This window comes from Anopheles stephensi, chromosome 3 (genome assembly GCF_013141755.1).
Source record: "Anopheles stephensi strain Indian chromosome 3, UCI_ANSTEP_V1.0, whole genome shotgun sequence".
In the NCBI taxonomy this organism is placed as follows: domain Eukaryota; kingdom Metazoa; phylum Arthropoda; class Insecta; order Diptera; family Culicidae; genus Anopheles; species Anopheles stephensi.
In genome coordinates, this window is record NC_050203.1 from 41,538,813 (window position 1) to 41,564,074 (window position 25,262).

Consider the following 25,262-nt stretch of genomic DNA (forward strand, 5'->3'; position numbering starts at 1 on the left):
AAGTGTCTTCAAAGAAAGGCCGGTAGAGTGTGTGGACAGTGAATGGATGGACGAACTGATTTGCATCATCTGGCTGGTGAATCTGCTATTATTGCTCGAAGGTTGATGCTTATGTTTGTTCCACAGATGTTTATTCCGGTATGCGATATAGATTTTAGTTTGGATTGTTCGTTGTTTCATTTTGCTCATCATCTTCCGAACTGAAACTGTCGGATATTTGTTAACCGCATGATCAAAGTTTGTTGATTCTAAAAGAAGAAATAGAATATAAAAACATAGTCTCATAAAGTAAATTACTACACTGACGAACCTGGATTACCGATTATTTCGCAGTCATCTCCGTTCTCAAACAGCTCACGCATAATTTTAGCACGCTTTCTATATAAGTTTTCCGATTGTTTTATATGGAATACATCTTTCCACACAATGTTTTTTTTTCTTCTGATGACGCTTAATGGCAGATAGCAATGTTCTATTGACATAATGCTGTGTACAAACAACTTGAAGGATTATCTTTCACTCTTAAATGGGCATAGAGTTACATGAAGTACCGTATGCTTCTTAACAAGCCGAATAGTACGGGTGAAGACTATTTGTCGTTTGTTAATAAGCCTCATAGTTCCATCGAGTTCCAACTGCAAGTAGAAAAGCTTCATAGTTCCATGAAGTTCCACCGTATGGGGGCATGAAGGATACTTCTTCTTCCTTGGCACTACAACCTCGAGAGGTCTCGGCATACCATTTCTGGCTTTCTGTGACTTGATTTTACCCGTAGCAAAGTAGTCAGCCCTGCGTACGAGGAGGCGGTCTTGATGGGATTCGAACCCCAGTCCTGTCGTGTCCGACCGACGCTGTTATCGCATCTGCCACCGGACCGCCTCCGCATGAAGGGTACAGGTGTTTGATAATCGCCAATGGAAGCGGCATATGAAGCAGGTGTATAAAACATATGAAAATTTGTGCAATGCTTTGATTATACACGCATAAATTGATACCATTACTGAACTAAAATATTCTCAACCCTACTCGCATATGAGTACAAATAGGAACGGTACACAAATACATACACACTCGCACATTGAAACCATTGATGAGGCAAATTTGATTTCGTCGTCTTACATATGAGTGCAAGCAGGGACGCTATATGGGTGAAAGCGAAATGTTTGATAAAGGAATGCACAGCCTATGGATCTTTGCAAACTTTTATTTATGTCACACTCCGTACCATGCGACAAACACAAAGATGATCGGAATAAAATAACTTTACGATATTGATGATGGTCATAGATTTTGGTATTTTCGATCAACTGTTTTTTTTCCTTTTGTTTTGTTTTATAAGGAGAGAGGATCTTCAAAAAAGGCACCCAATCCCCTGGGTAGTGTGGAATTTTTACCCACTAAAAACTCTCCTTCATGATTTAGAAATAAGCACCTCTCGATACCGTCGTTAGACAATACAATACTATTGCATTCAAGATAGCTTGAAAACAAGTATGTTTTCGACTCGCTAGAGTAAGGCAGTGGTAAGCGCTCATGCGTCATGCGCTGCGTTTTCTGAAAATGCATGGATTTTGACAGACGCAGTCATCAAATTTTGAAGTCTGCGTCTGTCAAAATCTATACATTTTCAGAAAATGCAACGCATGACGCATGAGCGCTTACCACTGCCTACATCATACTTGAAAAACTATATTACTATGTTGTTTATGGTGACCGACTCATAATTTTCGATACCATCGTTGGAATCACGCTGCAAAAGTGGAGATATACGTTGGCAAAGGAAGCTCCCTTTCCCAGAACCTTTTACTTTTTCTTCCTGGCACTACAAGCTACACTACACTACACTAACTCGTACCAGGTACCAAGCAGCTTTTTAGAGTTATATGTATGATTCGTGTGTGGTTCGCCATTAAATAATCGTATCCTCTAACCCGCCTAAGCAATTTTGTTGTGTTTTATGAACACTATTTTGTTCAATTTGCTGGGCTTCAATCTATATCTCTTACCAGTTTCGATATCTCCTGCCTTAGAAAAACTCGTTCGCAAGGAACTTATGAAGCAGGGAATACACAAATCGCGCAGCGTCCCTTGATAAATCATTGGATATTTGTTTTTGTGCAACTTCCACCATTCCAATAGGTCATCATTACGGTGGCACAAAGGCTTGGCAATGTAATTATCAAGCTCTATTTGACTCGAACTCTGCGAATAGAACATGATTTGCGGATGACCTAGATCAGTATCAAATTCGGCCTAAACATCCGTGTCATCCGTGGTTACTGTTTCTGTTCCAATATTATTATTATTATTATTTATTTAATCGTCCGCCGTTTCACGGCTTAACGATGCAGAATCTTAGTTACAATAATGAAACATTGATTTGCTTTAGTTCTAAGTGGTCAGACGCGTAACAAATTTTTGAACGTGGACACGGACATATTAAAATAGAACAGGTGCGAGTGCGTGTTAAAGCGGCGTGACATAGCAGTATGTGGAGCATTGAAACCGTACTCAGTGCGCGAACGTGGAATATGTCTAGCCGATAGTCTAGGTGTCACAAATTTCAGTTCACCTAACAAATACGGATCGTCAATGGTGCCTAAAAGGAGTCCTGCTAAAAATGTGGCCTGGCTTATATAGCGCCGATGTTCCAGTGACTCGAGGCCTAGCAGTTCACAACGTTCTGTGTAGCTTGGGAGCTAAGGTACTATCGGCCCAACCTAGCTTGCGGATGAGGTAGCGCGTAAACTTTCTTTGAATGGCCTCAAGCCCATCGATCCATTCGTTTCATTCAAACATCGGGCGTCGTCAAAATCACGAGTCAGCTTGAATAATAATCCTAGAGTTCTATTGGCGCGGTTAATAATGTTGTCACAATGGAGTCCAAGCGTCAATTTTTGGTCAAGTAGAACACCTAGGTCGCGCATTTGTGTGGTTCTTGAGACGTTTACACCATTGATGTTATAGTCATATATTATCACAGATCTCGCACGCGCAAACACTTTTCGGTACATATAGACAAACAGTTTAGGACGCACCAGTTGTTGAACACTGAAACAGCTTGCTGTAGTTTACCACAGTCAATAGACGTTTTTACAGGCATAAATAGTTTTACATCATCAGCATACAGCAAGTAGCAGTTGTGAGGCAGAAGAGAGCATACGTCGTTTATGTATAGAATAAACAGCAATGGTCCCAGATTGCTGCCCTGGGGTACTCCAGAGGTACCAATAAAAGGACGAGAGGTATGATCCCGAAATTTTACGCGATACTTTCGGTTGCGAAGATAGGAGTTGAGCCAAGCGACGATTGGGTGTGAGAGTCCAAACCTTGGGATTTTTTGCAATAGTATATCGTGCGATATGCTATCGAAGGCGGCTCTCCAATCGGTGTATATGCAATCGACTTGTAAGCCCTGGTCCGTGCGGTTCACACACTCAGAGACAAATCGAACCAAATTTGTTGAGGTGGAACGTTTGGGCATAAAACCGTGCTGCTCCTTCCTTATGTAACCTAGAGACGCTCTAAGGATACTTTCTTTGACAATTATCTCCAATGTTTTCACGCAAACGCATAATGATGTGATGCATAATATGGAATTGCAATGCGTGAGAGAATCAGTCCACGTAATAAGCGGCTGATTAAAGTCCTCGAGTAAAATCAGCTTGTCGGTAGGCTTCATGTGTTGCGCTATTTTTTCGATCGTTGACAAAACGCAAGATAGTGTTTGTGAGTCAGTGCTTTTGTCTGGCGGTATGTAGAAATTGGCAAGGAATAGCGTCCCTTCGGTCAGGATAATTGTCAATTCATCTTTGAGGAGACGGCAATTAAAACGACACCACCACGAGAATGTGTGTTGTTAAGTGAGCTGCGGTCAGTAAAATATACAGTATAGCTTTTTTTAAAAAACAGTCCAGATAGTATGGATGGTTCCAGCCAGGTTTCAGAAAGTGCAATTACGTCGTAGGTGAAGAGCGATGATGCAAGAAATAAGTCGGAGGTTTTTGTGCGTAAACCACGGACGTTTTGATAGTAAACAGTGAGTGGCTGAGTAGACAGCGAGTGATTGTGTGAATGTGTTGACTGCCCAGAAGGTATGCGGATAGTGCAGACGTGTGCGCGTGAGTTCGTTGGATTAGCGGTGTGTTGATCATTTGAGAAAAAAGCGATCGATAGTCTGTTGATTTCTTTTTGGCGGTGCTGTCTGTTTGGAAGCAGAGGTAAGGTCGGGCAGTGGTGTGTTTGTTCCGTTTGATGGTGCATGTGGAGTGTTGCGATGATTTGTGATTGTGGACGGGCACGGAATGATGCTGTTTGTAGTGGGTGAAGCAGCATTTGCGTTACGGTCTAGGATAAAATCTCGCACACTAATACCAACAGGCCAGGTGTCGGAGTTAAGTGCCTTTTCTCTGAGTGCGGGAGGTATTCTTATTTTGAAAGTTAATGAGTGCATAGCGTCTGGATCTGTACCTCGTCTGAGCAGGCTGAAGGCTGAACAGAGAAGCTACCGACGACGCTACGTATTCAGGGGTAACGCTTTTGTCCAACCCGGACAAGTGCGGCCATGTGCGTTTTGTTGAGGATGTTTGTTTGGCAACTATTAGCAGCGGGACTGATGAGCAGGTGTTGGTGCCAGCTACGGGCTTTGGAAATGAAGTTGCTAAGGCAGTAGTAGTGTTGATCGTGGTGAACGGTTCAGAGATGATGACGTCATTGTTGTTAACATTGTTTGGCGTGAGGTTATCTTCGATCTGCGATGTGCGTGATATTTCTGCATAAGTTCTGCGCCGTTTCCGTGAAGGAAAGTTTTCGCCTTCACATTTATCATAGGGCTGAGCAGAGCCGTGGGATGATGTTGGGAATGTTCCCCTGGTTGTGAAACTGTGATGAAGCTTAGTGAAGAGTGATCCAATCAATATATTGGGAGGATACATTCTGGTCGTTTGGTCCATTGTCATTTCTCTCAATACTGCAATACAACACTCCTTAAACTAATCCTCATCAGCAAATCCTTTTTGTTTAAAACGAGGATCAACAACAGCTGCTCGGGAAACAGTATTTGTGTATGCATATTTGAATCTATTGCTTAAACCCTCAACTAAAAGTTGTACCATCTTCGGAACTTTTTGAGAAAAATATTTATTTTTTAACAACTCTCTTTCATTACTACCCATACGGTTTCCATCAATCCGGAAGCAAATCTTAGAACAGCAAGTGTAGAAATGATAGGTTCCTTATTCGAATGCAACCGCTCTAGCATGTAGTAAGTGGAATTCCACCGTGTGTCCACGTCTAAGATAAGCGTCAGTGGTGTAAATTTCATATTCTTTTGCATTTCATTTAATTTCGTAAGGGCAACTGAGCTTTTTTTTTAAATATGTCACAACTTTACGGATTTTCAAAAGGATATCTGGAATAGTTTTAATAACTGAATCTTTTACTACCAAATTTAGGTTGTGTACAAAATAAGGAATGTGTGAGATTTCTAAACCACTTACCGCACTCTTCATGTTAGCTGCATTGTCTGTCACAATACGACAAACTTTATCGGAAATGTTGAAGGTGTCCATAACATTCTTCAACCATTCACTTATATTTTGCGCGGTGTGTCGTTCTGGAAACTCATTAGCAAATACGATTTTTACATACTATTTTGTTCATCAATAAAATGGGCTGTGGCTGCCATAAAGCTAGTATTATTGATATCGGTCCAGCCATCCGATGTTAAAACTCACTGCTTTAGAATTATTCAAACTATGTTGCACTATTTCATGAGGCTGCTGGTACTCTTTGTCAAGCATGGAATTGCTGAATGTTTTCCGGTTTGGTAGGCTATAGCTCGGACCAACGGTGTGAAAAAGTTGTTTTTTTACAGTCATCAGCTTCTAGAAGATAAAACGGCAAAGTATGACTACAAAAAACGTTCAGTAGTTGTTTATCTATGTTGGTTTTCGTTGCCGCGCTCACAGGCTTGAAAACATCGATATATTCACTTACTGAAGCCTGAACTCGTTTGCCTAAAGTTATATTTTGCCGCTGCTGTTGGACTGAGCTAGAAGAAGCAGAACTTTGCGTAGGTTCAAAATCGATGGTTGGATGTTTTCTTACAAAATGACGCTTCAACGTGTATGATAAATTTTCACTAACTGTTAAAACGTCCTTACAAATACTACATACTACTGTGTTCGAAAAATAAAGTGACTTTGCGTTTATTTCTTAAATGGATTTTTCATTAGGTCAAATGAAGGTCGTCACCTTCGAAGTAATCCCCTTCCGATGCAATGGACCTCTTCCACCTCTTCTCCCACTCCTCGAAGCAGGTAGAAAACGCGAATGCTGGGATGTCCTTTAATTCCGCCGTCGCTGCGGCTTCTATCTCCTCGATAGTATCAAAACAATGTCCCCGAAGCAGCAGTTTTAGCTTGTTGAACAGCCAGAAGTCGGCTGGTGCCAAATCTGGCGAATACGGTGGATGCGGAACAATATGGGTGCCAGTTTTTGCGAAAAACTCCCTCAAAATGATGGCCGTATGGGAGGGGCGCATTATCGTGGTGCAAAAACCAGCTGTTGTTTTTCCACAAATCCGGCCGCTTTCGCCGGATGGAGGTCCGCGACCGCCGCATTACGCTTAGACAGTATTCTTTGTTAACCGTTTGGCCCTTTGGAAGAAATTCCTTGTGAACCATCACACGGTACTCGAAGAATACCGTTAGCATCACCTTGATTTTCGACCGGCTTTGGTGCGACTTCTTGGGACTCGGCTCGTTCGGGGAACGGTACTCGCTGGACTGGTTCGTTGTTTCCGGGTCGTATGCGTAAATCCAAGTTTCGTCGCCAGTTATAACCGATTTCAGCTTTCCAGCGTAGTCTGTCAGCATCGTTTTGCAGACTTCGATGCGACTCCGCTTTTCGAACAGGTTCAGGCATTTCGGTACCAGGCGAGACTTCACCCGCTTCAACCCTAAAACATCTTTTAGGATGGTGTTGACCGATGCTTTTGAAATCCCAACACTTTCTGAAAGATCTCGTATCGTTAACCGACGATTGTTGACAACCAAATCCTTAATTTGGATGACGTGGGCGTCGTCGGTCGAGGTGGATGGCCTCCCCGGACGGTCCTCGTCTTCGACCTTCTCACGGCCATTTTTAAAATCACTGTCCCATTTGTATACATTTTTCTTTGACATAGAGTCTTCCCCGAATGCTTTTTGTAACATCCGCAATGTTGCCGCATCCGCAACATCCGCAGCGTTTATTTCATTGCGCAAACAAAATTTGATACATGCGCGCTGCTCCACAAACTTGGACATGGTCAATATGGACGAAAACACTTGGCGCAGCTCCGAAAACAATTTGTCACACGTATCCGGGTTGGTGTTGTGACTTGAAACGTGGCAGATCGGTCAAAAACATACATATTGACAAACGAAAAATAAAAACAAGGGGCTACTTTTGGCGCGCGAAATTTGGCATCCAATGTCACCTTACTTTTCGGACACAGTAGTATATACTTATTTAGCGCTGTAGTATAGCGCTCGAAAAACTTCCAATCACCGATATGCTTGTTGGATACTTCCATTTTTGCTTCAAATACACTACACTTCACTAACAAAATCTTTACAGCCAATATTGAGTTGCAGTTTATTTGTTTCACTAAATGAATACTGACAACCGAGGTAAGGTCCTATCGCGTGGACTACTGATCGCAGAATGATTCTGTTTTGCATTCGTATGGCACACGAACATGTGTACCAAAACGCTGCACTAATTTTCTCCGAATTCCTATAATGCGCATTGCCTTCAGCTCAACTACTAGCGCTGAGCCCTTGTCGTTCGGGCGATAGAATTCACGGATTTGCTTGTTGTTTCTGTGTCCTGGTCTGGTTTGTATTTCCGGGGAAGTTCTGATTGTCAATCCGTGCCACAAATTGTTCACACATTTGCGCGACCACTCCTACTACTACTACAGCCAAAACCGTCACACCTAAGGACGATCTTCCACGAACGCCACACATCACCCACACACGATCCACACAAACAAGACAAACACCTTAGATCAGCTGTAGAAGCAGTTGCGAGCAACGAACAACGTGTAAAGAGAAGAGAAAAGAAGCAAAGCAATTTTTTTCATTGTTTCGCGAAATTAAAGGTAAAGGACCTTGGTGTGTGGCTCGATGACAAACTGTCTTTTGAGCCACATATCAACTCAGTCCTCGAGCGAGCCAACAAATTATTGGGCCTCATCACTCGAATGGCGTCTGAGGTCTGTGATCAGTTGTGCTTGAGGGCGCTGTATTGTCGTCCTATCTTGGACTACGCCAGCGTCGCTTGGTCCGCAGCGGGTGTCACCTCTATGGAAAGGTTGGAGAGGGTACAACGGAAGTTTTCCGAAATCGCCGTAAGGCGGTTCCTAACCGACCTCAGTGCTGCTTCTCCTCCATGCTCGGTGAGGTGTCAGTTGCTGGGACTGGTTGGCTTAAATGATCGTCATTGTCAGGCGCGCAGGCTATTTATTGCCAACAACCTTCTTGCCAACATTGACTCCCCTACCCTCCTGGCAGCCATTCCTATCTATGTCCCATCCTACCGCTTGCGCGTTCGCCCTCCATTTCTCAACCCATTGCGACGCTCGCGGATTGCTCAAAATGACCCCTGGATGCGCGCATTATCTGACTTCAATTCAGTAGGTGATTTGTTTGACCATAGCATGTCTTTTGCTTCATTCCGTTCCCTTGTATTGTCTTCCTTGTCCTAATGTGTTTCGTTCCGTGCATGACGTTTTAGTTATACGTTTATTTTTTATTTTATTGTATCAGACGCTACTGAAAAGCCCTCGAGGCAACCAGTTGAAAATAAATAAATAATAATAATAATAATAATTGAGTACGATCGATGCGCTTATGATGAGCATTCATGATTGATCTAATGGGCTGGGGCCGAAAATGAACCGATTGTGAACGAGTCCCTACGTTAATAGGAAACAAGTGCGTGAAGATGAAGGACCCGAATGCTCACGGCCTCCAGAAATCCACAATTATTTACAATCCTATTTCTTCCTACTTTTTACTAATCCTAGTTCTACGTTTAGATGTAAATGGCCAGGCTGAAGCAAGCATAAACGCGCTACACGCATTGCATTAAGTTTTATTATAATTTATTAATATTTGGTCATCTTTGTTGAGCGACAATCATCAGCAGCAAATAGCAAATTTGGAACAAATTTATTTAGCAACACAGTCTCGATGTTCACATGGCAATGACAATCTTGCCCTGCTCGATTAGACGCTGTGGTACGAACCATAAGCTGTCGGCCATGCCTAAGAGCACGTTGGTGAGCTGACAACACTGGGCCGCCATTTGTGTTTGCGCTCCCATATCGTCCTTGTCTGGTGGATGCACAAATCTGCAAAACAAAGCATGGGAGTTGTAATTTGAATCCGTGAATCGGATGAAGATGGCAGACTGTCGGCGCTTACGTTGGTGGGAAGAACGAGGGCGCAATGATCGTTGCCACGTTCTGTTGGGACATTCGGTTCAGGTGTTGCTGCTCCACTACTCGACGGAAGAAATGCAACAGCGCGCGCAGTGTGTTGCGATTCTCGTGCGGCAGCAGTTGGCAAAGCACCGTCAGCGCTTTACACTGATCCTGTGGAGGTAAAACTAAAGGGAAAGTAATAGAAAACTCGTCAGTCAGCACACTCGTTAAGCTTTCCCTGCTACTAAAATCCGCCCGCAACTTACCGTTCGTTTGAAAGAAGAGGTGCACCAGATCGTTGGTCAAGAGCGGCTGCGACAAGTCCCTTAGCCAACGCTTCAATAGCGAGCCGAGATCATGCACACCCGCCTCCTTGATCAGCGGATCGATCTTTTCCGGTTTGCGGTAGAAATTGTGCTCGATCTCATTGTACAGGGCGTCGATCTGGATGGAAAGGGAGTCGAACAATGGAATGAGACTGATCTCCGTAGCGCCACCATCACACCAGCACGACCAAACCTACCTTCTGTTTGTTTCCCGATACTCGCAAAATGCCTTCCTCCCTAGCACCGCGCACTGCCAGCTCGGACAGTATAACCTGCAGCACTAGCGGTACCATGGTCACGGCCATATCCTTACCGGCGAATACCTGCTGGTCGCGGTGAATAAGTGTATACAGCGACACACCAAAGACACCGTTGCCTTTCTCCTTGCGCGTTGGCTTAAACGGTTTCTGTCTGACCGGGGATACACAATGCTTGTCGAAGAGGGATTCCAGCTCGAGCCACAGAAGCGGTTGCAGCCGCTTCTGTTCATCCTCCGATAACAGGCCAATGTCGATTTGGCAAGGTACGCGGGCCGTTTCTACGGGTTTCGCGGGACGGTCTACTGCGGTCAAAACCGTCTCATCGGTCGTGCTGTCGAACCTGACTCCAAATACGTCCCGTACATCCCGTTTGTTTGTCGGTCGGTTGCGCGTGCAGTAGAGCGCCACGCGCTCTATTCGTGATCTTTTTCTGGCCTGTCGCGGAGCTAGGTTTGTCGCTGACTGCTCGCGACCCTGTCGTATGGAAAGGGAACGATACAGAAATCGAGTAAGAGATACAGAAAACTTCATCGGAGATCTGGTCAAAAAGGTAACCTTAAGCATCTTTCGCAAATATGTGAGGCTTGCATCCGTGATGGGTGAATAGCTCACACAACACCCATCATCGTCCGCTTTGTATTCTTTCAAAGAGTAAGACTATAAAAAAAAATAGAATTAATCCGATATGTTGAACGAACGAAAACGACTCACAGCAATGGTGAATCGTTTGAGGGATGTTTACCCTTTTCGGTTGTCTTCCTAGCAAGCACAAAAGAGCTTTTATCGCCATCGTGCCGTCAAACGTCTGTACTGGATCACGATTGACACATGATTAATCTCGTAGCCATCGCTTACATTAACATCAATGACTACTTGAACGAATATCCCAGAAATGTGCATTTCTCAGTGGGTACTATGATACGCTCAGTGACTACTAAGATTCGCGACATCAACAATCAGGGTTTTCAATTTGCTTGTGTTGTTAGGTCTGTGGAGGGAAATGATAGATTCGGAATTTGTAATTCGTTTTAGAGTAGTTTAGTTCGATTTCAGTTTTGGAAATAGTTTAAGCTAAGAGATAACTTTTGCCTACTTACAGTGAATTTAAATCGGCCATCAGCTTTTGAAAATGATTACCTCACCAGCAGTACCAAAGTGATCGAATTTGGAATTTACGACTGTCAGCGGCTCGATTGTGCGTGATTCGAGTAGAAATCTAGCGGAATCGAGCAAATTCGGCGTCTGACGGGGAGCTTCCTAGTTTCCTAGTCCGCCTAGGCTCGCTAGTGTACAAATTTGTTTTGGATTCGCTTTCTTTTGTATATCTCTCTACCCTTCAGCAAAGATATACATGTACTTTTCTATAGCAATACGAGCATCAGCATAGTTTTAAAACATAATACATTCGATTGTTCAATGTAATTACAGCCGGTTTTCCATCAGCGTTGTTTAGGCTTTGTTCACGTGCAGATACAGTTTAGTTGCGAGTTACAAAATTGCATAGTGATTTCGTTGGATAAAGTGTTTTGAAAATGAGTGTCAAAAAGCTATCTTTATCGGTTTTCAATGACTTGCGTGGCGAAAATCCACAATTGAAAGCCCTGCGAAAATCTGGGCTTCTTTATCGAAAAGCACAGCGTCTATGGCCGAAACCCGAAAAGGCGGAAAGGAGCCCATGTGACGCACAGCTAAGAGATCTGGATGGTATGTATTCCAAATATATTGTGCCATTTACTGTAAAGTGAAGACCCGGGAACTATATTTGTTTCGATTTATCCTAGTGCCAACTGCGTCGGAACCATCAACCTTTTTGGATGTGGAATTTTTAAACGAAACAACACCTTCCTATACCGAGGAGACGCTATTCTTAGAGACACAGGATTACGAGCTTCATTTGAGTGAATTGGAAGAAGAAGCAGACGAAGAAGAAAATGCCGATGAAAGACAATGATGGAGAGGATCTGGACGATAAAGACGATCCCGACATTGATCAGATGAACGGTGTAGAATGTATACGGTACTGGGCACTTGCTGAGCACATGAGTCATAAATCAATACGGCGGCTGTTAAGAATCCTAAATGCGAAAACGGATCTCAATTTGCCCAAAGATCCCACAACTTTATTGGGCACCCTTCGTAACCGTGCAACGATGTCCAATATGTTGGTACCACGGAATTAGTCATTCTTTAACGAAGGAGCTACAGTAAGTAAATTAATGCATGACGCGATAAACTGTTCATTTGTACGTTGTAAGCAAATCATAACCATTTTTTCTTACAGAAAATATACAAACGTACCACATCATCTTCATTACGACATTAATATAGACGGCCTCCCTCTGCATAAAAGGTCAAAAACGCAGTTTTGGCCTATATTGGAGAGCCATTTTTGCCTGTATTAATCGTCGGAATCTATTGCGGTGAATCGAAGCCGTAAAGCAATGAGCCGTTCCGACGTCCGTTCGTTGCGGAGATAAATTCTTTACAAACAACGGGTCTGCAGTTGAATGATGCCACAGTAAAGGTATCTTTACGTGCGATAAGAGCGGACACACCATAACGAGAATGTGCACAATTGAGTGCACCTCTATGAAGAAGCAGTACGTTTTGGAACTCTGGACAACTTTTGTACATATGCTTTTGAACGCAAATTAGGATACATAAAATCCGGTCTGATCAGATCCAACTATCGGTAGAACAAGCAATTTGAAGAATTTTGGAAATTGAAAGTTGCCTCGATCTTCACGCAACTCGCCTTCGCTTGCTGCAGCGGATCCGCTCATCATAAGCCAATATGATCGCAGAGACACGCCTAGCCTCTCCCGCACATTGCTGCACGGTAACACACTCTCACCGTCGTCCACAGGCTCTGATCTTGATACTACCATCATTAGCAACAGTAATTCGCCGCGCTCATCCTTGACTCCCGCTGTCCGGCCAAGCAAGCGTCAAAGGGTACAGACTCGGAGCCCGCATCAACAAACTCTGGATCAGTTCTTTCGATCGTAATACCACATCGAAGATCGCGAATGCGTACTACCAAAACGTCCGTGGTCTCCGTACGAAGCTCGATCATTTCCGTCATACTATTACGGAGGCTGATTACAGCATATACGTTTTGACCGAAACCTGGCTGGACGAGTCTATTCCCTCTTCACTGCTTGTGAGAATTACTGCTAGTTTAGATTACGAAATATTACATGAATTTAAATGTTCGGACTAAGACCACAGAACACACAGAGATACTGTAAACACACACTGCTTGACGCTACACGACTTGACAACCAGGAAAATAAGGATGAATTTCGAATGAATTATGTATGTCAAATGAACTAGGACGAATGAATAAACAGTTACAAACGGAACGGCGCCAAGACTGCACGGGTTTCACTTTACAACGAGTTTTACCGCGATAATACCACCAGTTTCGAAAATATTTCTCACACCCTGATTGTTGATGTCGCGAATCTTAGTAGTCACTGAGAGTATCATAGTATCTACTGAGAAATGCACATTTCTGGGATATTGGTTCGAGTAGTCATTGATGTTAATGCATGCGATGGTTACGAGTTTAATCATTTGTCAATCGTGATCCAGTACAGAAGTTTTACGGCACGATGGCGATAAAAGCTCTTTTGTGCTTGCTAGGAAGAAGACCGAAAAGGGTAAACATCCCTTAAACGATTCACCATTGTTGTGAGTCGTTGTCGTTCGTTCAACATATCGGATTAATTCTATTTTTTTGATAGTCTTACTCTTTGAAAGAATACAAAGCGGACGATGATGGGTGTTGTGTGAGCTATTCACCCATCACGCATGCAAGCCTCACATATTTGCGAAAGATGCTTAAGGTTACCTTGTTGACAAGACCTCCGATGAAGTTTTCTGTATCTCTTACTCGATTTCTGTATCGTTCCCTTTCCATACGACAGGGTCGCGAGCAGTCAGCGACAAACCTAGCTCCGCGACAGGCCAGAAAAAGATCACGAATAGAGCGCGTGGCGCTCTACTGCACGCGCAACCGACCGACAAACAAACGGGATGTACGGGACGTATTTGGAGTCAGGTTCGACAGCACGACCGATGAGACGGTTTTGACCGCAGTAGACCGTCCCGCGAAACCCGTAGAAACTGCCCGCGTACCTTGCCAAATCGACATTGACCTGTTATCGGAGGATGAACAGAAGCGGCTGCAACCGCTTCTGTGGCTCGAGCTGGAATCCCTCTTCGACAAGCATCGTGTATCCCCGGTCAGACAGAAACCGTTTAAGCCAACGCGCAAGGAGAAAGGCAACGGTGTCTTTGGTGTGTCGCTGAATACACTTATTCACCGCGACCAGCAGGTATTCGCCGGTAAGGATACGACCGTGACCATGGTACCGCTAGTGCTGCAGGTCATACTGTCCGAGCTGGCAGTGCGCGGTGCTAGGGAGGAAGGCATTTTGCGATTATCGGGAAACAAACAGAAGGAAGGTTTGGTCGTGCTGGTGTGATGGTGGCGCTACGGAGATCAGTCTCATTCCATTGCTCGACTTCCTTTCCATCCAGATCGACGCCCTGTACAATGAGATCGAGCACAATTTCTACCGCAAACCGGAAAAGATCGATCCGCTGATCAAGGAGGCGGGTGTGCATGATCTCGGCTCGCTATTGAAGCGTTGGCTAAGGGACTTGTCGCAGCCGCTCTTGACCAACGATCTGGTGCACCTCTTCTTTCGAACGAACGGTAAGTTGCGGGCGGATTTTAGTAGCAGGGAAAGCTTAACGAGTGAGCTGACTGACGAGTTTTCTATTACTTTCCCTTTAGTTTTACCTCCACAGGATCAGTGTAAAGCGCTGACGGTGCTTTGCCAACTACTGCCGCACGAGAATCGCAACACACTGCGCGCGCTGTTGCATTTCTTCCGTCGAGTAGTGGAGCAGCAACACCTGAACCGAATGTCCCAACAGAACGTGGCAACGATCATTGCGCCCTCGTTCTTTCCACCAACGTAAGCGCCGACAGGCTGCCATCTTCATCCGATTCACGGATTCAAATTATAACTTCCATGCTTTGTTTTGCAGATGTGTGCATCCACCAGACAAGGACGATATGGGAGCGCAAACACAGATGGCTGCCCAGTGTTGTCAGCTCACCAACGTGCTCTTAGGCATGGCCGACAGCTTATGGTTCGTACCACAGCGTCTAATCGAGCAGGGCAAGATTGTCATTGCCATGTGAACGGGCCGTTTGAAGTAACTGTGTGCTACCATTTTGACTGACCATTTTGATCGAGACTGTGTTGCTAATAAAATTTGTTCGAAATTTGATATTTGCTGCTGATGATTGTCGCTCAACAAAGATGACCAAATATTAATAAATTATAATAAAACTTATTGTAATGCGTGTAGCGCGTTTATGCTTGATTCAGCCTGGCCATTTACATCTAAACGTAGAACTAGGATTAGTAAAAAGTAGGAAGAAATAGGATTTTAAATTTTGTGTTTGTGCACTGGTACTTATTTTTATTTCACTTAAAACACAATTAAAACGAACATTAAAACAAACGTAAAATACGAGGCCGCGCGCGAGCCACGTCGGTCCCGGAACCGTGATGAGCAGAGAGTCTCCCAGGATCCGCATGATCCTTACTGACGAACTTCTATGCTCTTAAAGCGCATCCCCGATCGTTGCTAGAGCGAGACAGCCATATCCGCTACACATCGGATGCTGTCAGTTCCCAGACGGTATAGAGCGCACGGTTAGGCTACGTTCTAATCAGGATGCAACATACATGTACTTTTCTATAGCAATACGAGCATCAGCATAGTTTTAAAACATAATACATTCGATTGTTCAATGGAATTAATGTCGGGTTTCCATCAGCGTTGTTTAAGCTTTGTTCACGTGCAGATACAGTTTAGTTGCGAGTTACAAAATTGCATAGTGATTTCGTTGGATAAAGTGTTTTGAAAATGAGTGTCAAAAAGCTATCTTTATCGGTTATCAATGACTTGCGTGGCGAAAATCCACGATTGAAAGCCCTGCGAAAATCTGGGGTTCTTTATCGAAAATGCACAGCGTCTATGGCCGAAACCCGAAAAGGCGGAAAGTATCCCATGTGAAGCACAGCTAAAAGATCTGGATGGTATGTATTCCAAATAGGTAAAAAGGTATTTGGTGGGACACAACTGGCGTCAGTTTCGGCTGCACATTTCATTGATTGATGGTGAGAGCGTTGATGTAAATTAGGAACAGCATGAGCCTCTATTGTAACTCGGATTCCAAATCAGGACTGAGGGACATATGTACCATAGGTGTTGTTAAAAAAGATCGGTAGGTGTGGCCCAATACATACTTGATGTGTTCACTGCAGGAGATAAAATTACATCCAGGAGACAAACGTATGAGCGCCAAATTTCTGCATTTTCTTAGAGCATTTTTGTGAAATAATCGATAGAAGTCTAGTAACAGCAATATCGAAATAATTAAAATTGTATTCATTTACTTATCTATTTAAAGAAATTGTAGCTGTAAAATGAAAAATAAACTTAAATAATTAATCGATGCTTCATTATGAAACCATGTGTTGCGAGTGAAGTATTGTTAATTTTATTCTTACTAAATATGATTAACGTTTTGTAGCAATACGGCCAGACCGTTCTACATGAATTTAAAAAAAAACCAGTTTTGTTACTTAAATAACTCACAATTTATTTTACATAACGGGTGCTGTTCTTGACACTATGCACAACAGTTGGCATATATATGTATTACATCCAAGCATTGTAATGAAGTAAGCTCGAGAGGTTTTTGTGCGATAAAACAAAATGATTTAACATAGCTCCGCAATTTAATAAAGGCCGGCACGTGTAGAAAAAAGGATGGAATGAAATTAAAAGGAGTCTGATGTATAAAGACAGGCTGTCCGTCTTATTCAACTATGAGCTACTTTTCAGCAAGCACAAGGTCCACTGTTAAGTGCTAGTTGTTGAGCCAGTAAGCTAGCCAGTTCGTTTAATTAACGTACGAACTGCTCAACGGTTCGAAATATGGTTTACACAAAAACGAAGAAGAAATTATTTAATCACAAATGTGAATCCTATGAAATACTTACCCAACTTTAAATATCAGTATAGCACTCAATTGCGTTATGCACACATTAGGCCTAAGTCTAAATACGAGAAACGGTTTCGGATGTGTCACACTAAAAGATGTTGAAAACACGATCGCCTTAGGTGTATGATCAAATCTTTTATTACTGATTAATCACACATAGTTTATCACGGGATTTATAAACACATATTTTGTCTGCATGCAAAAACACAATCATACAATGGTGCACATGCCGGCTGCACATCGATTCCTTTTAATAAAGAACAAGGGCTCTTCTCCGGTGTAGTCAAAGGTTAGAAACATCCAAGAGCTAACATTTTGAGTAGTAGTAGGTTTATGGGGTAAAACATCATTTAGCTTTGGAAGCGCGACTGGAACACCCCGAAATTCACGATTGTTCTGTTTTCACACGAATGCGAATGCGGTGACACCGGTTTGCTGTGTTCAACTGATCAGACGCGATTATCCGTGGAAATTCATCTTTCTATCACTAGGTGGCGCTAGAGAGCTTAGTTGTCATCTGATCAAATGCGATAATCCGTGGAAGTTTTTTTTCCTAGCACTAGATGGCGCTGTGGAACGTAGTTATTACGAGAGCCGAGATAGATATAAGTAATTCTTGATTACGGTTGTCGAGAGTTTTTTAAAAACTCTTCCAACCTGGATATCGATATTATGATTTCCCGTTTGCTAATCCCTTAGAGATCGGTTACAGCCTTCCCGCACTTGCTTACGAGTTGTGCGATTCGCGTACGGGGCATTTTCTACCAAATTCCACCTGAAACGTTTAAATTCCGCACGGCCATATCGAATGCGACAAAGCTATGACTCCGGCTTCATTGAGGAAAACTGGTAGTTGACGCTCTCTACTAGAATAGGGTTTTGATGGAGAATAGAAAATTCAGTCTTCTGCATCCGCACGAGAAACTTACCTCTGTCTTTCTACTTTACTGTACTGCCGAAAAGGACCACATACTGTAGGAAAAATTAAAAAAAACGAGCTTGCGAGCTGATACGAGAACAGTAGACGAGCACAGCTCAAGCGGGACTTTTCCTTTCCCTTCACTGTTTTATCCTTTCCATACCTAGACACGTTGATACAACTTGCCTTTCGGTTCGATCGGTTCGTCCCAAATAGCCAAAAATAATGAAATCGAACTATCGTGCTGCTTGAGGGCTGCTTAAAGAAAAAAACGTACCACAGCCGAACTTTGAGGCAAGTTAAAAAGAGCGTGCAACTTAATGGAACTATGAAACTCTTCCACATGCACTTGGAACTTGATGGAACTATGAGGATTATTTATAAAACATACATAGTTTTCATTCGAACTATGCGGCTTATTAAGAAGCATGCGGTATTTCATGGAACTTTATGCCCATTTAAGAGTGAAAGATGGAAAGATGGATTTAAGTTGTTTGTGTTCAGGATTATGTCAATAGGACATTGCTCTCTGCCATGCGTCGTCAGAAAAACATTGTGTGGAAAGATGTGTTGAAAGTGTGTAAAAAAAATCGAGAAAATTTTGTATAAAGCGTGCTTAAATTATGCGTGAAATATTTGAGAACGAAGACGACTGCCAGATAATCGATATTCTAATCGATATATCCGACAATTCTAGTTCGGAAGATGATCAGCAGAATGAAATCCCGAAACAGATGCCTTGCATGAAAATAAATAGCACATAAAAACATTCTTTAACAGCTCGATATACGAAAGTTGCTTAAGGCCCGGTTAAGAGCCTACTCTTAACCTCTTAATGACGCTACTTATCTACCGCAAAAGACGTATTAGATCAGCGTTCTTTAGCGTGCTGAAATTGGCTGCTTAAGATAATTTGGCTATTTGGGGTTCGTGTGCGCGACACAAAGATAACAATGAAACTTAAAATACAACCCAGAAAGAACGATAAGAAATATAAACCATGAAGAATTTCGAAGATCCCCCGTAAAAACAGGGGACAACGTAAGGTCCAAAGTTTTTCATGCTAACGTTCTTGTTCCCGTTTACAGCAATACCCGCATTTTTTAGTATTTCAAACGGTTATTTGAATCGTTCAAACATTGAAATATTTCACTCCTTTTCAATGCGATTCGCTCACCAAGCGTTACGGTGAGCGAGAGATAGAAGCGTTAGCTCTCATCTCACTTTGTTTTTTTTTTTCTTTTTCATTTGGTCAAGTGTTCATGCGTGTAGCTTTTACGATTTATGTCCAAATAATGAACCAATGTGCCACAACGCTTCTCACATGTATTGCTGTGTCAATATCGACCATTGAGGGCGAATTTAAAAATAATCGACGAGAAAGTATTTTATCGGAGGAGCCGTGACCAACATACCAATCGGTATTATTGAACCATTTAGTATTAGAACAGTAAAATTTTAAACTTGCCAAATTTTTAATACCATCCCATGGCCAAATCATGATGGGATAGTCCTGTTTTGACCAAAGTGAACATCAACAAATTTTACACAGATGATAGAAGATCCAAGTCCATCACATAATAAATGTTATTGAACTTTTTTGAAGCAAGCGTTAGGCGCTAATTTGCGTAAACAGTATCATAACAAAACCCAAGAATCACAGTCTAATTTGGCGAAAAATATAAAAGTTCAACCAAAATGACACAACTTTCAAACGGCATATGAAGACACCCTGAGCCCCGATTGTTTGAAACACAAAAGTATCAATACACGTGCCACTTGTTTGATTGAACTATGTTGACTAATTTCACCATTATCAACGAGACAAATAGCTTGATAGAATAAGGATCAGCGTCAATAACCGGTACACAAGATTTACCGGTTTCCGCGATTTGTTTTATGAGCCCCGGACGGAAACACACCACTGCTGCTCACAACTGTTGTCATCATGCCACTCATAAGTAGCAGTGTTACGGAAACACGGAAACATTTTCCTTCACGAACCGTATGGGGTTATGTGGTTTACGTTGGTTTTTTCCTGTATTCGGGCGTAGTTTTCATGCACACACACACTATCTCCACGTCGCGGTACGGGAAAGTACCAACCAATCTTACACGATACAGGCTCAACACACTTTGGCGCGATGATCTCAGTTGCGTCGATTGCTGTATCCTGGAGCGGTCGGGTTGGTCAGCTGTACGACGATGTTGTTGAAGTCCAGATGCTTCAACATCTCCTTCGTCTCCGGATCCACCTCAATGATGTCCTGCTCCAGTGCAGACACATCCGGCACGTAGTTGTCGCGACGTTCACGCTCTTCCTCCTGGAGCTTGATGGAAATACCACGCACTTGCGAGTGACGCAGACGCTTCATCAAATGGGTCACGAAACTGAAATTGAAGCGAATGAAACCGGTCAATAAATAATTTGAATAATGCACAGTCCCGACCGAGGCATGCCGAACAACCACCACCAACACGCCAACTCCGTCACCACACTGTCGAACGATTTTACTTACCCAGCAATCTTGTTGCGCAGTGGTTTCGTCGGAATGATGGCCACTTCCTCGACAATACGCTTGTTGGTGTCGAAATCCATGGTCAATCGAGTGTAGTACTTCTCGATGATGACCTTAGAGGCCTTCTTGATCGTCTTGGTACGTACACGACCCTACGGAACATTTTTTTTTTTTTGGTAAACATTAGACATTCTCACGCTGGAACGAATCCACAGGACGGCCGATTGTAGATGGCTCGGGTAGGAAAACATTCACACTCATCCATGGCAAGTTGGGGCACGCGCCGGGTTAACATAACCTTACGCATCATTTTCGGAACCGTGCAATTCACACCAAGGGAGGCAGGCACAACCACGGTTCGGTTCAGCTGTCAAACATGGTGGTAGTCGGTGTCGGCTGGTATGGGTAGCGTTGCTATCTGGCTCGGAGAAATTACTTCTCGTTTTCGTACGGAATTATCCACACTGCAGTGCCATTTTCATCACCACCGACTGCCATTAACGTGCGCGAATGTTTTCCGGCGAGCAATAAACAGGCCGAACGCCTGTTTTACAGATATTTTCACATATTTACCATTCTGTGCTTAGATTCACGGCTGTCGGTTCCTACGAAAACGTGTGGAAAAGACTCGTATGACGTCACGTCCTTCCGATGCCAGTTTTGGCAGCTGTCAAACCGCAAGGCTACCAACGCAAGAACGCGAAATCGCCTCGAAATTGCCTGGTGAGTGGTGTGCACCGTGGTGATATTGGTCAAAGAATGTGTTCAAAATTGTGAATAATGCGTGTAAAAATAAATTTATCGTTTTTTTCCTATATGTCTTCCACCAACAATATCAAAATGCATTTACAGGAAAAATAAATATTAATCAGTACAAATTAAAACACTTTAATTGATTATTTCATACTTTCTGACTACACCACACCAATTCGGCGAACGTTGCCGTGGCCGTTGTCAACGGCAACGGAAAGTAAATAAAATTTTCATTTCATTTCCAAATTTCGGAGTATTCAGTACATTGAAGCTGGATTCGCTTCATCCCTTTATTAGGATATTTATTATTAAAATTTGTTCTTTTTTGCAATTGTTTTGGAACGCGAAACAAAAAACTATACCATAATGGCATCGGAATCCACTGCACCAGAGTCGGCGGAGTCAATTTCCATGCACGATTTTCTCGAGTTCCTGAACGTAACCTGCCAAGTCAACGATTCCTTCAACAGCGGCAAGAAAAATCCTCCCACCTTCGACTACAACCAGCTGGCTCGCAATGAGCTGGTTAACAGCATTCAACAAAACTCCCGGTCTTCGTCGTCCGGTGGTGGAAAATCGACCGAAACTCCGTCGGCAATCTCACCCGCAAGAAACGCAGCCACCACTGCGACTGCGGCGACCGGTGGAAAAAGGGACACGACGAAGCCAGATGATGTGTCGTCCTCGTCGTTAGGTGTGAGCTCCACACGCACGCTCCCAGCAGATAAGAAAATGCCCGCGAAAAAGCGAACCGTGTCGCAAAAATCGCAAAAGAGTAAACCGGAAACGGTCGAGGTGCCCAAAAACCGACTCGAAACCATTTTGAACGGAAAGCTTGACGAGGTGCTGAACGAGGGCATACTGGATTCGGTGCTGCCGTTCATTTGCCCATCGAATGGGTCAGGCTACCATCACAAAGGCGGAGCCGGGCAGAAGCTAGGCGTAAGCAACCCACTCGGCGGAGTGCAATCGATCAACGGATCAACCTCGATCGGTGTGGGCTGTTCTGGTGGCGGTGGAAAATCGGCCGCCAGTGGCGCTTCGTCACCCGACACCCAGAGCGGAAGCAGTGGCAAAAAGTCTACCCTCTCGGCCGTGGGAGACGTTTCGCAAAATTTTCTTATCGCCAGCAGCTCGACCAAAACTGGCCTGCGAAGAAAATCGTCCATCGCACAGATCGCCATTCCCGACAGCCGTGCCGAGTAAGTATTCCTAACAGTTCCACCCCCCATTTAGTGGCGATTTTACTTTGCCTCTGGACATCTACCCCTCTCCTACAAAGGCCCGAGGTGATCATTCACGTGTGCGACGAGGTAAAGGGTTCGTCGAGGGATTTCTCCTGTCCGCAGAAACTGCTCATCACCAAGATGGGCTACTTTGCCGACGTGACCGCTGGCCAGCGGCTGGAAGATATGGACATTTCGGTTCATTGCGATCTGCAAATTTTCGAATGGCTCATGAAGTGGGTGAAGAAGGAATCGGTGGCCCAAGACGAATGGCCCGCACTGGACCCGACGAACGTGATACCGATACTGGTGTCGGCCAGCTTCCTGCAGATGGAGCCGCTGCTGCTCGATTGCCTTTCGTTCTGCCACGCTCGACTTAACGAAGTCGTGAAGGCTTCCGCAAATCTGGCCTGTCTGAACGACAGCATCATCACGCGGCTGGCCGCCATGTTCACGAACCTCGAGCTGGAGGTGGTGAAGGACAAGAAGGACCGTATTGCACCACGTCTCTGGACCAAGCTCATTGCCAGTCTGTGTGACATCGAACCGCAGGCACTGCGCGGCCATTACGCGACGCTGGCCGGCATGTTTCGTTGCTTAAAGTGCGGTAAGTTCCTGACGCAAACGGTCAGCACGTACATCCACTGTTTGCCGCAAAACTTGCGCCTCAATCGCTGGGGCCAGCTGATCAGTGCGCACGTGAAGGACCCGTCGTGGAACATTAACAATTACGTTTCGAGCCTGCACAAAGAGTTGCGCTCCTGGCGCAAGGTTTATTGGCGTCTGTGGGGCCACTGCCACTTCCTGTACTGTTCGATATGTGACACACACTTCCCGGTGAGTCAGATGATGTGGTGCCAGTACCATCCGGAGCAACCACAGTTTCTAGGCCCCGCGGCAGAGGGTCGCGTGGCGGGACCTGCCGGACGATATCCTTGCTGTGGCAAGCAAGCCTACCGGTATGAAGCACTGCCCGGGCCTTCGGTAAGCGAATGTACATCCGCCCACAAGGGCATATATTTGGATGAGCTGCGTGCTGATTCGATCCTTCCATTGCAGGGTTGCCTTTTTCGCGAACATACGGTCCAGGTGGAAGCGGATCGCGATCGGGCAGTGTTACAGCTGGCGCTGCACGCTTCCGAGGGCGGCTGTCTGTACGAGCAGCCGCCCTTCAAACCACCCAACACATCCGCCGATCCTTGGTGGAGTGGTATCGGCATAGTACCCCACCGTTCCCGCCAAGGCCTTTTGCCGACGTTCCACGTGGACGGCGATGCGATGGTCAACCATCACCACCATCACCATCACCGTTCGAGTCGCCAAATGTCGCAGTCCGCGATGGACACGGAAACCGATACGGACTCGGATGAGTACGACAAATCCGGCACCAACCAGAGCCGCAGTACGAGCAGCAGTTCGGACGGGGAGGAATCGGAGTACAGCAGTCCGGCTTCGTTCCAACATCAGCAGCATCAGCAGCAGCAGCAGCAGCAGCAACAGCAGCAAACGCAACAGCAGCACGCAAAGGACATGAAGCGTAAGCCGAAACTTTCGTACGGGCGGCACTGGGCAGGGGACATGTCCGCGCGCAGCAACCAGGACAACCAGCGCGAGTTTGAGGAACGTGCCATGAAACAGATCATTACGATGGTCGGGAAACGTACCGGCGGTGAGCAGAATTTGCAGTACCAAACGTACCAACAGGGCGGCACGTACATCAAGCTCGAATTGGATTGGCGGGAATCGATTAAGCAGAAGAATTTGGCCACCCTTAAGATGAAGACGAACGGCACGAAATGATTGCTGTTAATCGATTTACGTGACAGCAGATCGCTAGAAAAATCGTTCTAACACTGTAAACCGGTAAAGAATACATTCGCGATTCCCCCCCTGTAAACTTACCGTTTCCTGGCGGTAACGGCGATTGGTAAGTACACGCTGGCTGCCAATTTGATGTCTAATATGGACGTACTCCGCGAGAGAGGAAGAGCCTGGGAAGGGTGTTCGTTTTTTGGGGTCGCTAATGCACTTACGCCACGTTCTGTAGCCACATCCCTCACAATTCACTCACTAAATTGCTAATTGATAAGAACAAAATCCTAAACTTGAATGACCATTTTCTGAAGCGGAAAACTTTTTCAAAATTAGCCTAATTAAATTGGAATCCGTTGAAACTGTAATACATCAGATCCAAAACTATTAGGAAAGTATCAAAATAATGATATTTATTTCTTTATAATCAAGTAGAGCTCACCGTATTGCTATCAAACTAAACGATATTTATGACTAAACAATTAGAATAATGAAGAATTTGTCGCAAATAAGAAAAACTTATATTAGTCCCCTTTTGTTACGAATTTGTATTCTATTAGGAAAAAAAAATGTTGGGCTCATTTGGCCGTACTTTAGATCGGTATAAAATCGGTGCAGATTTGATGTTGAAATGTTGAAAAATGTGGTCCTTAGCATGGACCGATGGTCGTAGTCTTAGCGTACTATCCGATGGGCCGGTCATGGCGGAATGTAACAAAACGACCCTCTTTCGAAGCGTTTATTATTTCGGACCTTCAAAGGACAGGAGTGACGGATCAACCAAGGAACGTAAAGAGCGACCGCTCGGGGCCTCGTCGACGAGGAAAATCCTGCTGGTCTTACTCACGAACATGAGTAACTGCCATTCCGCTC

The 25,262-nt window shown here is 44.3% G+C and overlaps 5 protein-coding genes across 5 annotated transcripts in view; 3 read left to right on the top strand and 2 right to left on the bottom strand.

Moving 5' to 3' along the window:
* Positions 1–15,339, top strand: part of LOC118512285 (rho GTPase-activating protein conundrum-like) — a 28,693-nt gene extending 13,354 nt beyond the window's left edge. Inside the window, exons 2-5 of the mRNA XM_036056508.1 lie at positions 13,994–14,530; positions 14,610–14,787; positions 14,869–15,052; positions 15,126–15,339. Of these exons, the coding sequence (XP_035912401.1) occupies positions 14,435–14,530; positions 14,610–14,787; positions 14,869–15,052; positions 15,126–15,282 (615 nt within the window). The 5' untranslated portion in view covers positions 13,994–14,434 and the 3' untranslated portion in view covers positions 15,283–15,339. The remainder of the gene's footprint in view (positions 1–13,993; positions 14,531–14,609; positions 14,788–14,868; positions 15,053–15,125) is intronic.
* On the bottom strand, positions 8,907–10,607 carry LOC118512274 (rho GTPase-activating protein conundrum-like). The gene is made up of 4 exons (XM_036056463.1): positions 9,999–10,607; positions 9,742–9,919; positions 9,477–9,660; positions 8,907–9,403 (listed from the first exon to the last, which is right to left on the bottom strand). Exons 1-4 carry the CDS (start codon positions 10,590–10,592, stop codon positions 9,247–9,249), a joined length of 1,113 nt encoding a protein of 370 aa, XP_035912356.1. The 5' UTR covers positions 10,593–10,607; the 3' UTR covers positions 8,907–9,246.
* Positions 10,636–12,274, top strand: LOC118512289. The gene is made up of 2 exons (XM_036056512.1): positions 10,636–11,765; positions 11,843–12,274. Exons 1-2 carry the CDS (start codon positions 11,594–11,596, stop codon positions 12,010–12,012), a joined length of 342 nt encoding a protein of 113 aa, XP_035912405.1. The 5' UTR covers positions 10,636–11,593; the 3' UTR covers positions 12,013–12,274.
* A 4,729-nt stretch (positions 15,340–20,068) lies between the features above and the next one.
* On the bottom strand, positions 20,069–21,300 carry LOC118512298 (40S ribosomal protein S17). Its single transcript, XM_036056529.1, has 3 exons — positions 21,172–21,300; positions 20,599–20,750; positions 20,069–20,470 (listed from the first exon to the last, which is right to left on the bottom strand). The coding sequence occupies exons 1-3, from the start codon at positions 21,172–21,174 to the stop codon at positions 20,230–20,232; spliced, it is 396 nt and encodes a 131-aa protein (XP_035912422.1). The 5' UTR covers positions 21,175–21,300; the 3' UTR covers positions 20,069–20,229.
* Positions 21,214–24,985, top strand: LOC118512293 (uncharacterized protein KIAA1841 homolog). The gene is made up of 4 exons (XM_036056520.1): positions 21,214–21,321; positions 21,743–22,553; positions 22,634–23,561; positions 23,637–24,985. The coding sequence occupies exons 1-4, from the start codon at positions 21,231–21,233 to the stop codon at positions 24,375–24,377; spliced, it is 2,571 nt and encodes an 856-aa protein (XP_035912413.1). The 5' UTR covers positions 21,214–21,230; the 3' UTR covers positions 24,378–24,985.
* The last annotated feature ends 277 nt before the right edge of the window (positions 24,986–25,262 follow it).